Source organism: Halichoerus grypus, chromosome 6 (assembly GCF_964656455.1).
Source record: "Halichoerus grypus chromosome 6, mHalGry1.hap1.1, whole genome shotgun sequence".
Taxonomy (NCBI): Eukaryota; Metazoa; Chordata; class Mammalia; order Carnivora; family Phocidae; genus Halichoerus; species Halichoerus grypus.
This window is the reverse complement of record NC_135717.1, coordinates 37,176,104-37,192,154: the sequence shown is the minus strand read 5'-3', so window position 1 is coordinate 37,192,154 and position 16,051 is coordinate 37,176,104. Positions and strand designations below refer to the sequence as shown.

The following is a 16,051-nucleotide window of genomic DNA, read 5'->3' as shown; positions in this document are numbered from 1 at the left end:
CTGCAGCCGGTCTGGGGCAGCTCAGCGGGCAGGGCTGGACTGGCTGGCTCCTGGCCAACCTCACCCACCCCAGCCCTGTGGGGTGTCAAGGGCGTGTTAACAGGGATGCAGTGCCGCTGCCTCCCCCTCCCCGCTGGCAGGAAGAGCGGCCCACCTGCTGGAATCTGGATGTGTGCACTGAGAAATGCGGAAAAGACATTTATTACCAAACTATAAATTAGAGGAGGTGGGCAGGGTGCAGTAGGACGAGCTGAGTGGTCACGTTTTGGGCATCTGTTCCTTCTCTCTGTTCTCCTGGGCCTGGATCCTGAGCTCCTCCTGCAGGCGCTCCCAGGCTCGGACCACCTGGGGAGGGAGTTAGAACCAGGCAGGGCAGTGAGTGGGATGGGCCTCTGCCCTTCCCAGACTCCGCAGAGCAGTGGGCAGGTCTGAGCTAACAGCCTGGGAAACACAAGTGCCCCCTTTACCAGTGCCCAGCATTCCCAGGGGGACAAGGCCCAGGCACACACCACTGTCCACCAGCTAGTGGTCCTGTTCCCTCAAAGCCATGGCTGCGGGGAGGGCCACTGTCCAGGGTGACACGGGGCCCAGGCCAATTCAGCCCAACCAGCCAGGCCCTGTGGAGCTGAGGCAGCTGGAAGGAGTGGCAGTTTAGGGGGGCCTCCCTGAGGCTGGGTCACCAAGGAAGGGCCCGGCACACCTTCCTGCCTGCCAAGTTCTGAACTGCCTAGGAATGAAGGATCCCCAGTGAGAAGAGGCGCCTTGGCTTGCCCCCCTCCCAGCATCAAAGAGCACTCACCTTGGACTGCAGGTAGAAGGAGCCACCCACGGATTTATCATTCACCTTGAATAGGTGTTCGTAGTTCTGCAGGGGAGGGGAGACGGTGAGAGGGTGTGCGGTCTCGGGGTTACAGAGGCAGGGGAAGCTAGGAAATGACAAAGAAGGAAAGCCAACGGGTTCAACCCTGATGCCCCGCGTGTCCCACTATGCAACCCCGGAAGCCACTGTCACTGCTCGAGGACAGAGAAGTGGACAGGTGCCCACGGGGGGAAGGGGCTCTGTCTCTGCCACCGCTGGCCTCAGGCCTAGAAACGAAGGAGTGACAAGCAGCTCCCACAACTTGGGAGTCCAAGCTGGGTGCAGCCACAGCCTCCACACCTGCCTCTTTCCGCCAGGCCACCCTCACTCCTCCTGATCCTGGTGGCCTGACCCCTCAGCCTGCCATTCTGGTCTGCCCAAGCAAGACCGGTCTTAGAGCCAGCCTGCTAGTCTCACCTTCTGGATCTCCTCGGGGCTCAGCTTGGAGACATTGAGAATCTGCTGGGCCTCCTGGAGGCTGAGGCCAGACAGGTTGGAGGCAGCTGCAGACTGGTGTCCAGCACGTCCTCGAGCATCAGCTGCTGCCCGGCTGGCTGTGTGGATACCGGGGTGAGTGCTCAGCCCTCAGCGGCCCAAAGGTTCCCCTGGGCCTTCCATGTGGGCAGCTCAGCCCACCAGGTGGCATGGGAGAAGACACGCGCAGGGACCAGGGGCATCCCTTCTCCAGGAGTGGGTTTTTTTGGGGGACTGGATGGGGAACATATGAAGTGAGGACTGACCCCACTGGAGGACAGGGGCAGGTTCTGGTCCCCAAGACCATGAGATGTCCCTCTTCTCTCCCCTACCGCTCATCCCAAGTGACAGCAAGTTGGGGAGCTTGAGGCTACAATGGGAAGTAGGATGAAGCTGTAGGTAGGAAGAGGCAGTAACAGCTCAGTTGAGACCTGGCTGCCCACCAGCTACCTAGGCCACAAAGCAGGTGGTTCAAGTGACCTCTTCCCTTTCAATGGCCCTAGAATCAGGAGCCATTAAGCTTTTTCTTTTTTTAAAGATTTTATTCATTTATTTAATTGACAGAGAGAGAGAGACAGCAAGAGAGGGAACACAAGCAGGGTGAGGGCCAGAGGGAGAAGCAGGCTTCCTGCAGAGCAGGGAGCCCAATGCGGGGCTTGATCCCAGGACCCTGGGATCATGACCTGAGCCGAAGGCAGACGCTTAACCGACTGAGCCACCCAGGCGCCCCATTAAGCTTTTTCTTAAAGGGTCAAAGAGTAAATATTTTAGGCTTTGCAGAACAATTAAAGTCTGTGTTGTAATTACTTGACTCTGCCTTGTAAGCAACCAGAGGGTATGGCTGTGTTCCACTAAAACTTTATTTACAAAAACAGGTGGCCAGGTGAACCAGCTTGCCAACTCCTGCCTCCATGTTCATGTCAATCGGTTTCCCTTTCATGAGAATGTCCCAAAGTCCAACGATGTCCCCCACCCCCGGGAAATGCCCCAGGCTGCCAGAGGGTCCCTGCATTCACTATGGGCCCAAGGTGAACGGCCATAGATAGGAAAGGAACCCCCAGCCCAGGGGGAGCCAGGGGCTCAGGCTTACCTGCAAACTCCTGCCGCAAGGCCCGGGCAAAGGCCCTGCCCACCACCTGCACCCCCATCACAATGATCTGGGCCAGGTATTTGGCCTGTGGACAAAGCAGGTACCTGGTTAGCAGGCTGCATTCTCCAGAGATGGGACCCTGGAAAAGGCTGCCAAGTGGCCAGGTCTCTGAGGTAATGAAGCACAAGCAGCAGGCACAGGCAGCTCCTTCCAAAGTGCCCTGATAAAGAGCCTCTGCTCCGGGTGGCTTCAGAAGCAATACTATGGCCTAGATCCAGGACCAGGGGCTGGTCCCAGACCATTAACTCACCCTGCCATCCCAGGCCTTCTGTGCTTCTGAGACTGGCAGCTCCCACCTTTGTTCAAGCAGCAGGGAAACTCAGGGAGCCTGGAGCCACCTCAATTCTCCCAAGATTATTCACCACCATTCCAATCAACACAACAAAAATGAACAAGACTCTCCACCTTCAGGCAGCAAAAAGCCCAGTAGGGGGTCATTCAGACAAAGATACCGAGGGCCAACTGCTGAGGGAGAGCAGGACTGGCCACCAGTTCCTCCACTGGTTCAAACACATGCAGAGTCAGCTAAGCTCTGCTCAGCACCCGGCCTACAAGGATACACAGAAGCCAGCCATGCCCTCAGAGCTCCTCACACTGACCTGGCCCGGCAGGGAAAGCATCTACAGTGGCGCAGCACGGTTTTCTACCCCGAGACGGCGTGGTTCAATGCACCACGGAGTGACAGAGTCTCATGAAGCATGCCCAGGAGTGAAGAAAGGCAATGGAGGGAAGCCTCAGTATGAGATGGAAACTCTGGGAAAAGATATTTCTACTGGGCTGGATTTTGAGGGCAGGCAGAATCACAATGGGAGTACTGGGGCTTTCTAGGCACAGGGACCACGGCGAGTCCAACAGGAGAAAGTGTAAAGGTTGTCCTGGGAGCAGCCAAAAGCACAGGGGACTTGTAAAGTCATTAGAGATAAGACTGAGAAGGTGGCTGAGATAGGAAACTGTACAGACCCGATTGGGAACAGAGATTACATACTGATAGCACATATGGAAATGGCCTGGTGCGTGCAATGGTACAAATGAGGGTGTGCAGAGGACCTGGAGAGCACTCACTGCAGGTCGACACTGCTCACAGGCACAACCCAGTGGTTTCCCTTTCTCTTCTTTGCTCTTGTTTGTTGTTAGATGTTCCATCAGTCAATAAGTATCAACTGAGCCTGGGTGCCAGTCACTGTGCCAATCACATTCTAGTTACTGTGCCATTTAACCCAAAAACTCAAGACACAGAGGCACAGGGAGGTTTAATGATCAGCCTGAGGACAGGACTAGTACTCAAGGGGAAGGTGGGCAGGAAACCCCAAATCGGTGCTATTAGCCATGGCATCTCCAGGCTGCCCACCCCACACAGGATCCTGCAGGGAGGGCAACTGAGCAACCTGACAAGGATCAAGGACCCAACCCAGAGGCCAAAGAAGGGCTCGTCAGATTCCAGTGGAATCCGGACTCCAGAACTGGCCTGGTTTGGCTTCCAATGAACCTGCCCTTACGGGCAGGGTGGGATGTTTGTTCTGGGACATTAGCAGTAATTAATAAATGGAAGTGGGTTTGGATTTCACAAGTAAGTAGAAATTTCATTAAGTCCTTGATTTCACACCAGAAAGCAAAGCTCAGCGAACACTGGCCCCAGTGATCAAAGGGAGGGGGTGGGGCTGCAGCCAGCTGTGCTGTGGGTGTCAAGACAAATAATGGATGTCCTGCAGGTCAGGAAGTTGCCCAACTTCCCCCTCTGTGCCCAAAGCCCCTCCCAAGTGGGACAGGAGGTTCCCAAATGGGGTGCTGGTCCTGTGTGAGGTACGGAGAGGCTCACAGGCCAGTAGGTGACTTCAGAGGGTTCCGCGGGCCTGCACACCCTTCGGGCCTCAGACCATCCGTGCATCTGCTGCCACACACCCGAGGGCAGCCCCACTGCTCTGCCCTTCCTGCCCACGGACTTCTCAGCAGTGCTGGCTGCTGCTCAGTAATGAACATTAAGAATGGAGAGTGTAACTGCACAGCCCCCCCAGCCACCGCTGCAGGCTTCAAACCACCGTGGCCTGGTGGCCCATCATTCCCGCCGCCAGAGCTCCATGGCTGCCCCACAGGCTGGAGTAGCCTGTGGTTTCAAAGGCCACCCCGGATGGCCAAGGGAGCTGCCTGGCTGGTCCACGAAGGTTCCTGTCGGAGGCCTCTCCAGGGGAGGAAGTGTGGCATGTGGTCATACAGGCGAGCTTTGGGATCACCTGTGTGCGAATCCCAGCTGCGCGCCTGGCACAAGCTCTCAGGTTCCCTCAGCCCGTTCCCTCACCTGTGAAATGTGGCCAATAATAGGACTGTCAGGGATTTGATGAGATAATGCTTGCAAAATGCTCGGCACAAAACCTGATGATACAGTAGGTGCTCAATAAATGTTGCTTTTCATTTATTACACGTCTTTGTTTCACAAAGCTTGACAACGGTCAGACACTATGGAGTAACAGAGCTTTTCCCAATAAGGCAACTCATTTGACATATCCGCTGATTCCTCAGGGGAGAAGCCTGCAAAAAGCCAGGTGACATGCCAAGGGCAGTGAGAAGCAGTGTGGAAGAGGAGGGAGAGGGCTGCTTTGGAGCTATAATCTGGACTCCTGGCTTGTCTTCTTGTTAGCTGTGTGGCCCTGGGCAAATAATTCAACCTCTCTGAACCTCACTTTTCTTATCTGCAAAATGGGGAAAACAGTATCTTCCTCTTGGGGGACTGCAAAGTCCTCAGGAGGCAATCCACATAAAACCAACCGGGCAGTCAGCAGCAGGTTCAAAGTGGCCCAACAGCTGCCTTTGCTTCTGGACCAGATCCTGCTTGTCTAGAGATCATCCACCTATTCAGTACCCAGTGCCAGGTGTGGATCAGCTATGCTCAGAGTTCTGCCAGTGACAAGAAGTGATGAAGACAGCCACTGGCTGAGGCCTCTCCTAGAAAGTCCCAAAACATTCCATAGTCCACTGACTGACACTTGGGCCTGAAGACCCTGGATAAGAACAACGGCATCCAAGTCAGGCCAAGCTGCCAGTCAAGGAGCAGAGGTCAGAGCCACAGACCGCCAAGCCTGGGACCCATTGTGGATGACACACATGCTTTCTGATCTGAAGACCAAAGCTCTGCAGCTGGGGCAGAAGAGCACAGGCAAGCATTAGGGGACACTCAGGAACGTGGCTTATCTCATGTTAAGCGCATCAAGAAAGGAACCTGCTTTCAGACAGACCCATGTGCAATGTTCCCTTCAAAGCCCAGTTCCAGGCTCTTGGGTCGGTGGGCAGAGACTGCCACTGAGACTAACCCCCTTCTCAAGGAGGCACTGAGATAGGAGGGGGGCTTTGTTCACCCAGAGCCCCTGCAAACAGCCGCTGGCATCACAACGAGGCAGGGGGGCAGTCAGGATCATGGTATGCCTGGGGGCCCCGCCTATGGCTGGCATGGGAGCCCGACTGGTATTTGAATGAATGTGACAACCAGGTCACCATCTGCAAAAACTCTATGCCCCCAGACAGGGTTTCCAAATTCCTGTTGCTACCGCTCCCTCTGCTGGAGGGCTTCGGCCATCCCCCAACACACATAGCTCTCCACTGCCTGCAAAATCAGTCCACTTCTCGGCCTGACATTCTCAGCTCTGTCTGGCTACAAACGACTTCTCTGGTTTTCTCTCCCCTCACCTCTCTCCGCCCTGCAGCCCTATCATCTACCTCTAAATCAGCTAGCTCTCTTACTTGTTTTACCCAATGTCTCCCAATTCACACACCATACAGGTCACTCTTCTCAAGTATTCAGTGATTTTAGCGTATTCACAAACTCTGTAAATACACTAAAAAGTACAGAATATTACTAGCTCCAGAACGTTTTCATCACCCCCCAAAACGATACCCATTAACCTTGAATGTCCTCCCTACTACTCTGATGCTCTGTCAAAACCCAACATCCTTCAAAACGGTACTGCTCCCCACCCCAGTGAAACTTTTCTAGAACACTATCTTTTCCTATTAATATGCTGTCCTATTTTACAGACTTGCCCGATTCTTCCTTTAGGATACAAACTCCTCCAGAGCAGCATTTTACTTGGCTCTTGAAGGTGGCTCAGAGTTACACACAGGAATGCATGAGAGGGACCCGGTTCAAGGGTTCATTGTAGGTCCTCAAAAAAACGGCAGCGACCGGGCTCAACTCGTCTCTGAAACCACTGAAGTGACCCTGAAGGAATCAAACTCCCCGAAATTCAGGGTCCTTCTCAGTGAAATGGGGACAAGGACAGTACGAATTTCTTAAGCATTAAGTGAAAAAATCCACTAAGCCCTCAGCTCAGGGCCTGGCACTTGCAAGCTGTTACGTTATCCTTATCATTGGTTAAGAAGTGGCTCCCCAAACCGACTGCCTCAATCACTTGGGGGAACTTCTAGAATCTCCGGGGATAGAGCTCAGGACACTGCATTTTTTAAAGGGTCCCCAAGTGACTTGTTGCAGCCAGTGTGGCCCAGGTCTGTGGACCGGCTCCAGGTGCCAATGGTACCGCAGAAACGCTCAGCTTTCGGTGTCGCGGGGCCTGGTCAAGCCCCAGGTGTGCTACTTCCTTGGCAAAGTCTCGCAGCCCGTTTCGTCAGCTTTCAAAAGGGAGAATAACAGGCGACACCATCAACTAGCTGCGGGCCCGCGCAGGGGATCCCAGGCCGGCCCTGGCCTCCCGCGGGGGCTGTGCGCACATGGCGACCGCCTCTGCCGCGTATTTTCCGGCCGGCTACGCCCGCCCTGCCTTCCGGTCAAGCGGCTCTCCGTGGCCCCGGGGCCGACAGCGCCCGCCGCAGTCCTCCCGGCGCGACGCCCCCGGACCCCGCTTCCCGCCGGGCACGCAGGCGGTGCGCGGCGCCCGCAGCCCGGCCGGAGCTCGCCGCCCCGGCCCCGAAACGGCCTCCCTTCCCCCCAGCAGCGCCCTACCCGGGGCTCACCATAGTGGCCGCTCCGCCCCGGGGTCGCGGGCTCCGGCTTCCTGGCCCCGCCGCTCCGACTAAAGGGCGGCCGGCGGGTCAGAGGTCAAGGGAGAGAGCGCGTGCGTGACGCCGCGCTAGGCATGCGCACTGTTCCCTCCAGGGGGCGGGGTGTGTCGTGATGTAATCAGTGGGCGGAGTCAGAGGCGGAGCCGGCCTCTGGTCGACAGGACCCAAGGTGTCCCTCACGTTTATCCTGCTGCGCTAGATGCAACAGAATAAATGCATCTGTCAAATGCGGGGCAATTTCTTCCCTTCATTTTGCCAAAATATTTGGTACTAAAAGATATGTAATAAACCTACAACACCCCACGAACATGAGTAGGATGGCAAAGTCTCAAAAATATGTAAGAAAACAGGAAACCTCAAAACGGGTTTCCTTCTAGGTTCCTTCTGTCTGGGAAGATCTCACTCTCTCCTCCAAGTTCTTGCTCAAGTATCACCTTCTCAATGAGGCCCACCCTGCTCTCCTACCAACGCTGCAACTTGCCCTGCATTCTTTTGTGTTTTAGTAACAGCTTTATTGAGATAAAGTTCGCTATTTTAAAGTGCACAATTCAGTGTTTAGTGTATTCAGAGTTGTGCAACCATCACCACTAGAACACCAGAACATTTTCATCAACCCCCCAAAAACCTCCCTACCCATTAACAATCACTGCCCCTCCCCCAGCTCCTGGTGATCACTAAGCTTTTGTCTGTTCCTTTTTTTTTTTTTTTAGATTTTATTTATTTATTTGACAGAGAGCCAGAGAGCACAAGTGAGGGGAAGGAATGGCAGACGGAGAGGGAGAAGCAGGCTCCCCAATGAGCAAAAAGCCTGATGCAGAACTTGATCCCAGGACCCTGGGATCATGACCTGAGTCGAAGGCAGCCGCTTAACCGACGGAGCCATCCAGGCGCCCCTGGATTAGTCTGTTCTGAACAGCTCATGAAAGTGGAATTGTACTGTATGTGGCTTTTTTGTGTCTGGCTCTCAGTCCCTTCTATTTTTTCCCCCCCGAGTTCTTACTTATCACCTTCTGCCATATTATTTTAATTCATTTATTTTATGTTCATTGTTTATAACCTATTCTTTCCACTAGAATGTGGATTCCTGGTGGACAGGACTTTTCTTTTTTCTCCACTCTTGGACAGGTGGCTGGCACAGGGAAGATACTCGACATGTGATTGCTGAGTGAATGTTAAGTCAGGCTGCCTTGGACTATGTTTTGGACCACTGCCCTTTCCTCCAACACTCCAAATTCTTTCTTCCCTCAGTGCGGTGGCCGCCCTTCCTTTTGTCTGAAATGTTCTTCTTGTGGTTCTGTGGCCTTCAGGTCTCAGCTCTCATCTCAAAGGTCGCCCCTCAGACTGAACACCCTGCTCTCCCTGCATCTCAGCTGCTCCCTTTTCACATAATTTGTCCTCTTTTTTAAATTAAGTAATCTCTATGCCCAACATGGGGCATGCTGAACTTACTACCCTGAGATCAAGAGTTGCATGCGCTACCAGCTGAACAAGCCAGGTGCCCCTGTTTTGTCTTCTTTACAGCTTTCTTCACGGTTTGCTTACTTGCACACGGTCTGGCTCCCCGGCACAGGAAGACTATAACAAGTGCCTCAAGAGGCCTTGTTTCTCCTGTTCATTACTGTGTCTACCATCCAGAGCACTGTCTATGTGCTGGATGAATGAATGAACTCATAGCAGCTGAAAAGGACTCAGGAGTGAAGTGAGACCTGGGACAAGGGGGAACCAGAGCCAAAATGCCCTCACCCATCCTCCTGTCCCCTTCCCCTTCCAGTCAGCCAAAAGACCATAGCAGCACAAGAGGTGGCCAGCTTAGAAAAGTTTAATTGCTGAAAACATCCAGGGTATATTCAGGCCAGTCCCTGAGGGGTTCACACCCCCCTTGATTGGGCCATCAGCTCTGTAATGCCCCCTTCTACTGGTTTCAAACCTGAGGAGGAGGGCAGCTGGTCCCTGGCCCCTGAGACTGATGCTGCTCCAAATGGCCTGGCAGGGGGCCAGCCCCCAAGGCTCTTGACTAGAAGTGGGCCAGCAGGCAAGATGGGATGGCGTGTAACAACTGAAGGTGCTGGGCGAAGCCAGCCCAGGCTGGGACCAGCCCAGGGGCGTGCTACTGACCCCCACTCCCACCCCACCCCACCCCACTGCCACGCCCCTGGTTCCACATGCTAGCAGGCAGCGGAGAAGCAGCCAGTCCCACAGAAAGCAGAGGTGCAGACAATCCACAGGAGTTGCAGCGGGGCCCAGAGACCACAGAAGTGCCCAAGGCCCAGAGGAAGCCAGGGCTTTTGGGACAAGGTGTGCCAGGGCCAGGAGGCATCTTCCAGTTTGAGGGTGAGAAGTGAGGTGTGCAGGGGGCACCACACCAGGTGGTTCTAGGAGGTGGCATCGGCCGGTGAGGCTAGAGGTAGTGGTGGGCAGGCTAGTCCTGGGGAGATAAACCGAGGGGGATGAGAGGTTTGGGGAAGCGGGGTGACGTGGGCTGCAGGGTGAGGGAGGGAGGGATGGAGGGGATGCCAGGGCCCTCTTATCTACTCACCCACTCGTCCTCGTCCACACCTTCAAAGGAGTCCTGGGGGAGCGGGTCCTCCCGGTTCCCCAGCTTGGCCACCATGGCATTTAGCAGCTAGGAGAGTGGACAGGAGAAGAGGTGGGAAGGCAATAGGATAGGACTTCTAAGCCCAGGACCACAGGACCTCACAGTTTGAACCCCGTCACGCTTGTGAAGAGCCGTGTTCATCAGAGCCCTGACAAAGTGGATGGTTTTCACAGGAAGAGCCACTCAGCAGAGATCAGGGCTCCCGAGGCAAATGGACACGCAGCACTGGGGTCACAGGGCAGCTGTCTCCGCACATTGCCTCAGACGCTCAAATGTGTGCCAGGGTCAAAACGCACTTGGGTCCCAAACCCTTGGCTCTGTTTGCGTTGGGCCAGGCGGGAGGAAGGCCTCTTTCTGCCCTTCCCTGGCTTCCTGAGTCCTGTGCCCCATTGGTCAGCTTCAGGGCTCTGGAAGGTCTCCCCAACAAGCTGCCCAACCGAGAGAGGGGAGGGGAGACCCTGGCTCCTACCCTAGCCTGGCTTGGACTAGAGAACTGGAGGGCAATCACCATGTGCCGCCAGGACCCCGTGCATGCCACAGTGACCAACCGCCTTCCGGGCCTACCTCCTCCTTCTTTTGCTGGTCTGACTTCTCTTCCAGGTAGAGTGCTGAGGGTGGGACCCGTCGGGCAGGGGCTTCACGGGGGGCCTGGCTCACTGGGGTGGGGGAGCGACAGCATCGGACATCAGCAAATCCCCCCAATGCGGACTCCTTGCCCAACCCTTTGGCACCATTCCCTAGGGAATCTTGTGGCAGAGACCCCAGAGGGGGTGACAACAGCTACTCCACCCTCTGTTCACAAGGCCTGTCGTGGGCACCCGGCAGTGTGCGCGCACACATGCGTGCATGTCAGGGGTGGGAAATGTGGTGGAAACACAGACCCTGGGCCCTGCCCTCAAAAGGCTCAGAGTCTGAGCCTGGAAATGCAAATCCTCGGGAGTGCTGGAGGTTTCTGTGTGCCAGCAGGAACGGGGGATCTTGCCCCTTTCTCCAATCCCTACCCACTCCCGGGCTTCCTACTCACCACCCCCCAGTTCCTCATCCTACCTGGGGTCATGCCGGCAGGCTGCAGGCTGATAAGCCGGGGCTGCCCATTAGCACCTCCCAGCCAGGCGCTGGCACTGAGTACCGGCTCCCAGCTCAAGGCTGTGTCTGGGAAAACATCATCCTGGAAGAACTCTTTCTGTAGGGAAGGAGAAAGGAGCTACCCTGAGGCACCTACCAGAGGCCCAGGGCACACCAGCATCCCTTGGGAAGGGGGTAAGGTAAGACCCAAGACCCAGGGCTGGGGTTTCTGCCAGTTTCAGAATCTCAGCAGAGTAAGGGGTACAGGTGCCCCAAAGAGCACTGAAATGGGACCGTTTGGTGACAGGGTCAGCCAGGCCCCAAAGCCCCTGATGGGGGCTGGGAAGGGAGGCTAGGTGTTTGGGGTGCTGGGCCCCCAACCTCACCCTGACTCGGGGTAGCCGGAAGGCGACAGGCTCCAGGGAGGTCTGGCGAAGACGTAGGCATCGGGCAAACTCTACTTCCCGCACGTCACACTCTGTCTTGGGCAGGAGGATGAAGCCCTGGGGAGAACAGGGGATTCTGAGCTGACACCTGGGCCCTCACGGAGCGCCAGAACTACGGCGTGTCCCCGAACCGTGGAGCTCTCTGGAGGAAAGATGCCCTGATCGGTAGCCCTGATTATAGCCCTTTCCATGGAGATTTCATGCTACCAACATAACTTGTTCAATGCAGAGCTGGGGAGATGCGTGTGGCAGCACCATAGAACATTTCCACTGATGGATCCCACAGATACAAGAGGTAAGCTCGATAGCACAAATAACAGTATTATCAGCTAAAATAATTAAGAAGTGATACCCTGGATGTTTACTGCCCTGGCTCTTAATATAATTTATTTGTAGGCTCATATAACTTAAGACTTTACGGTTTAATTTTTAATAATGGAGTTTAACGCGGGCACACCCTGGCCCAGTGACCTGCTGACCCCATAGGCCCCTGCACTTCCCCATCTGGCCAGGAGAGGGCGTGGGAGCCCTGTTCCCACAGATCAAAGAGGACCAGGGAGCAACCCCGGGCTCACCTTGTGGGGATCCGGGGACGTGAAGCTATTGCACTCTAGGAAGAAAGGAGCCTCGGGGAGCAGCTCGTACAGGAACACGCGGGTGTCGCCCTGAGACGGGAGTGGTGAGAGTGAGGCGGCCAGCTAAAGCTGCCTTCCTCCCCACCTCTCAGCCGCCCACCACCCCACATGCACATCCCAGCCCACCTTGCCCGTGAGTAGCACCAGACTGGTGTCTGGGTCATAGCTGGGAAGCAGGGTCGAGGGAGCCACGTCCAGCCCCAGCACTGCCAAAGGACCACCGGCCAGGACCTTGGTGGGATATAGGAGTAGCTGACGCTCGCTTCGGCTGCAAGGGAGATCCGGGGAGAAGCAGGTCCTTAGAGCTGCAGGGGCCTGGGTTAGGGCAAGGACTCCAGCAAGCATCCTGGCCTTGTCAGGCTGGGAGCCCTGAGGGCTTCGGAGCTGAAGAGTGCCTCTGTCCATTCTGATCCAGCTCTCAGAACTACCGGCCCGGTATCATGCAACATCCTCATCCCCGACTACTACTCAGTCTGCTGCCCCTGACCCTCCTCAGCACAGTCCTAACACCAGCACTGGTCTCGTGGCCAGCACTGTGACCTGTAGTCTGGACTTATCTCCCCACACTCTGCTTCTCATCCTCTGCTCCAGCCAGGCTGGTCAGCTTCCGGGCTTTTCCATCCAGACTTGAATGCCCTCTCCTCTGGGTTTCTAGTTACTAGCTCCTTTGTGGCTCAGTTCAGATGACATCTCCCTTAGGAGGCCCTTCCTGATCCTTCCTCCAAAGTGCCAAATACCCAACCCTTGGACCTCTCCAGTAGGCTTGGTTGTTTCATGCTCTTTACCTGGTCCCCACCAGGCATGGGCTCCAGGCAGCAGGGCATGGCTCTCATCCCTCTGGTTCCCAGTTGACTCATTCTTCCTCCTCACCTCCCTCCCTCCCATCCATCTACCAACCTACCCACCAACCCACCATCCACCCACCCATGCACCCACCCACCCATGCATGCATGCATGCATCCAGCCATCCATCCAATTAGTGAGTAGCAGGGACAGCTTCTGATGCCTAACAGGTGTATGTGTTTCTGGGGAAGGAGGACACAACTAGCTGCTTAAGTATGGAGATGGGGATGGTGGTCCCCGAGTCCTTACCTGTCAAAACCAGACACCAGCAGACAGTGACCATCACACACCCAGACAACACGGGCTCCACGGGCTCCCTCAGGCCCTGGGCCTTCCTGTTGGGATACAGCACGTGAGGCCCAACAGCCATCCCTCAGGTGGGTCTGGAGGCCGCCCCCAGTGCATCCTGCTCACCTGCAGGGGCTCAGGGCCACCCCGGGGCTCATAGACCCGCAAGTACCCGTCCTTGCAGACAGTGGCCAGATGCCGTCCATCAGGACTCCAAGCCAGGCTAAAGATCTGGAGGCGGGTGCAAATAGATATGAGAGGCAGCCTCTGGGCCTGCAGCTGGGTCCCTGCCCCCACACACGTCCTACCTGGTCCCGGTGGCCCTGCAGCCTCAGCCGCTCGGCTCTGGCCTGAAGGTCCCAGATCCGAATGGTAAGGTCATAGGAAGAGGAGGCCAGCACGTCGGCTGCCAGTGGGTGGAAGCGCAGAGAGTAGATCTTCTCTGTGTGGCCTTGGGGTGAGGCATGGGGTAATGTTGAGCCCCTCAGGAGTCACCGCCTATCTCCCAGCTCCCACCCTGGGCCCAACTGACCTGTGAGCACAGCCTCAGGTGTTGTGAGCACCTCCTGCAGGCCCTCTGGGGGCACCCGCCACAGTCGGATCCTGGCATCCTCCCCACCTGCAGAGTGCAGGCTCATCACTACTGTGCCCGAGACCTCCGGGCTCCCGCTACCTGCATTAAGACCCCTGGGCCCTCCCGTGAACCTAGCACCCAGCCTCCTTACCAACGGCAAGGCGGTAGGGGTCAAAGGGGTCCCAAGCCAGATCCGTCACAGCTGCCCCATTCTGCAGTGTGGGCAGTGCTGTGTCGGGCAGGCGGCCAGGCTTCTGTAGCTGTGGGAGGCATCATCCGGCAGAGGCCCATCAGTAACAGGCAGGACAGCTCAGTCCCCAGGGTCTGCATGGCAAGCAGCGTGCCTGGGCCCCCACCCTCTGCAGCTGATGCCCCACTGCTGGGAGGCCCAAGCTCTCTGTCCGCCTCAGCCATCTTGTGCTCTAAGCCCCAAGTGCCAACTGTGAAGTCCCAGAAAGTGTGTGGGGGGGGCAGCATGGAGTGGTGGAAAGAGCTCAGCCTTGAGGCCCAGGCAGGCTGGGTTCGAACCCCAGCTCTACCACTTACACGGCTGTGTGACCCGACAGGTCACTAAACCTCTCTGTGCCTCACTGCTCTCTTCCATCTGTAAAACGGGGATAAGAGTGGTGTCCCTGTGGGACAGTGGAGGGGATTAAAGGGGATGCCAGGTGGGTGCCTGGCACATGGTCTGTGCTCAGGGAGTGTGAGCTGGTGTGGGTACCCAATGCCCTTAGCTTCCTGCAGGGCCCTGGGGGCACCGTGGTGGGTAGGGTCCCTCACCTCAAGCACAGCCACCTGCCCACCATTGCTGAGCAAGGGCACGGCCACGCGTAGCTGGTTGGCACAGAATCCGTCACTCTCGCCAGGCGTGGTGAGGTTGAGCCCCTTGAGGTTGGTGATGTGGCTGTCTCGGTGCAGGACGGTGCCCTGAGCATGGCGGAACTTGGAACTGGGGCCTGGTGGGTGGCAGGGACAGAGCCACATGCGGATGCCCTGCCTGCCTGCCTGCCCTAAGTCCGGGCTGCCTGCTCCCCTCACTGCAGGACGCACGGCCCGTGCCCTGGCCTCTGCCAATACAACTCACCCAGAACTACGCCCACAAATACACCTGGGAAGGGGACTTGCAAGCCCAGGGCTCCAGGGAACATCCAGGCCGCCCTCTTACTTGAGACTCACCTCATCCCACAAGGACAGGTGACCCCACCGGGAGGGGCAGTGGACAGAGACAGGGTTAGTCTGATGCACTTACCCAGCAGGCTCTGTAGGGACCTCTGGCTGGGGCTGGTGCCGATGCCACTGGTGCTAGAGAGGGAGGGCCCCAGGCTGGAGGGCGTGGAGGGCGAGGTCAGCGAGCTGAGAGGGGAGGAGAAGCCCTCCTGAGGGAGAAGCACCCTGGGTCAGACAGCAGGCCCCTGGGCGTGTTGGCCAAAGAGAGAGGGGGCACTGGGGTCATCACTCTGGGCCCCTCCTCCCGGGCTGTGGGACACCGTGGGGGCAGGAAGCCCCACTGTGGGGCGTTGGGTGAAAACACAAACACCGAAGCTGACAAGGGCTAGAGGTGGCACAGGGCGAGCTCAGCTTCAGACTGTGGGGAGAGAGGGTGGCAGCTACCAGCTCCTAGCTTTGTAGGACAGGCCCAGTTTGGTTAAGATCTGCCAGGATTTTAAGAGAAGCCAGAAATCTGGATTTTTCTGTGAAAGTCTTGCTTTTCATGTGTTTGCTCAATTTAGAGAACAGTGCGACGTTCTTTATTTATGCTTCACGTGTTTCTCTCTGTTGCACTTGACAGCTAAAAAAGGCTCAAAGACCATCAGGCGGGCAAACGCACTTGCCCGATTTGACTCAGGGCACCCACTGCGGCAGCATGATGGGGAGGACGGGTGGTCGGCCCGGGCACTTACGCTGGGGTCCGCATCACCCACAGGTGTCTCTGCAGGCGGGGCCGCTGCTGGCGGGGCTGCATCAGGGGAGGGCTCCGCGGGGGGCACCAGGCAGGAAGTGAAGCTGGGGTAGGGCCGGTGAGCTGGGTGGAGGCTAACCTTCTGCACCTGTGGGAAGAGGCTGGTGTTTGAGGCAGGGGGGATAGGTGTTTGAGGCTGGGTTAGCATACAGCTGGA

General features: G+C 56.6%; 2 protein-coding genes across 6 annotated transcripts in view; both read right to left on the bottom strand.

Annotated features, from left to right (window-relative positions):
- Nucleotides 1-185: 185 nt before the first annotated feature.
- On the bottom strand, nucleotides 186-7,597 carry PAM16 (presequence translocase associated motor 16). 2 transcript variants are annotated; one of them, XM_036090929.2, is made up of 5 exons: nucleotides 7,440-7,597; nucleotides 2,424-2,508; nucleotides 1,277-1,413; nucleotides 800-865; nucleotides 186-345 (listed from the first exon to the last, which is right to left on the bottom strand). In XM_036090929.2, the coding sequence occupies exons 1-5, from the start codon at nucleotides 7,440-7,442 to the stop codon at nucleotides 259-261; spliced, it is 378 nt and encodes a 125-aa protein (XP_035946822.1). In that variant the 5' UTR covers nucleotides 7,443-7,597; the 3' UTR covers nucleotides 186-258. The 2 variants fall into 2 exon arrangements, with proteins under 2 accessions (XP_035946822.1, XP_077931015.1); XM_078074889.1 differs by having other exon boundaries at nucleotides 7,429-7,542.
- Nucleotides 7,598-9,290: 1,693 nt separating this feature from the next.
- The window catches only part of CORO7 (coronin 7), a 57,904-nt gene continuing 51,143 nt past the window's right edge, over nucleotides 9,291-16,051 (bottom strand). For all 4 annotated transcript variants that reach the window (XM_036090896.2, XM_078074886.1, XM_078074887.1 and 1 more), the window contains 15 exons: nucleotides 15,836-15,982; nucleotides 15,184-15,310; nucleotides 14,715-14,890; nucleotides 14,086-14,194; nucleotides 13,893-13,979; nucleotides 13,669-13,811; nucleotides 13,487-13,591; nucleotides 13,322-13,407; nucleotides 12,356-12,497; nucleotides 12,170-12,259; nucleotides 11,535-11,651; nucleotides 11,131-11,266; nucleotides 10,648-10,739; nucleotides 10,024-10,110; nucleotides 9,291-9,912 (listed from right to left, as the gene is read on the bottom strand). In XM_036090896.2, the coding sequence (XP_035946789.2) occupies nucleotides 9,907-9,912; nucleotides 10,024-10,110; nucleotides 10,648-10,739; nucleotides 11,131-11,266; nucleotides 11,535-11,651; nucleotides 12,170-12,259; nucleotides 12,356-12,497; nucleotides 13,322-13,407; nucleotides 13,487-13,591; nucleotides 13,669-13,811; nucleotides 13,893-13,979; nucleotides 14,086-14,194; nucleotides 14,715-14,890; nucleotides 15,184-15,310; nucleotides 15,836-15,982 (1,650 nt within the window). In that variant the 3' untranslated portion in view covers nucleotides 9,291-9,906. The remainder of the gene's footprint in view (nucleotides 9,913-10,023; nucleotides 10,111-10,647; nucleotides 10,740-11,130; nucleotides 11,267-11,534; nucleotides 11,652-12,169; nucleotides 12,260-12,355; nucleotides 12,498-13,321; nucleotides 13,408-13,486; nucleotides 13,592-13,668; nucleotides 13,812-13,892; nucleotides 13,980-14,085; nucleotides 14,195-14,714; nucleotides 14,891-15,183; nucleotides 15,311-15,835; nucleotides 15,983-16,051) is intronic.

What these genes read in the sequence shown, in the direction of transcription:
- PAM16 (XM_036090929.2), bottom strand. An exon ending in CTTGCGGCAGGAGTTTGCAG is followed by an intron (nt 1,414 to 2,423) that starts GTAAGCCTGAGC and finishes GTATCCACACAG; the next exon opens with CCAGCCGGGCAGCAGCTGAT. An exon ending in GCCCCGAGGAGATCCAGAAG is followed by an intron (nt 866 to 1,276) that starts GTGAGACTAGCA and finishes CCTCCCCTGCAG; the next exon opens with AACTACGAACACCTATTCAA.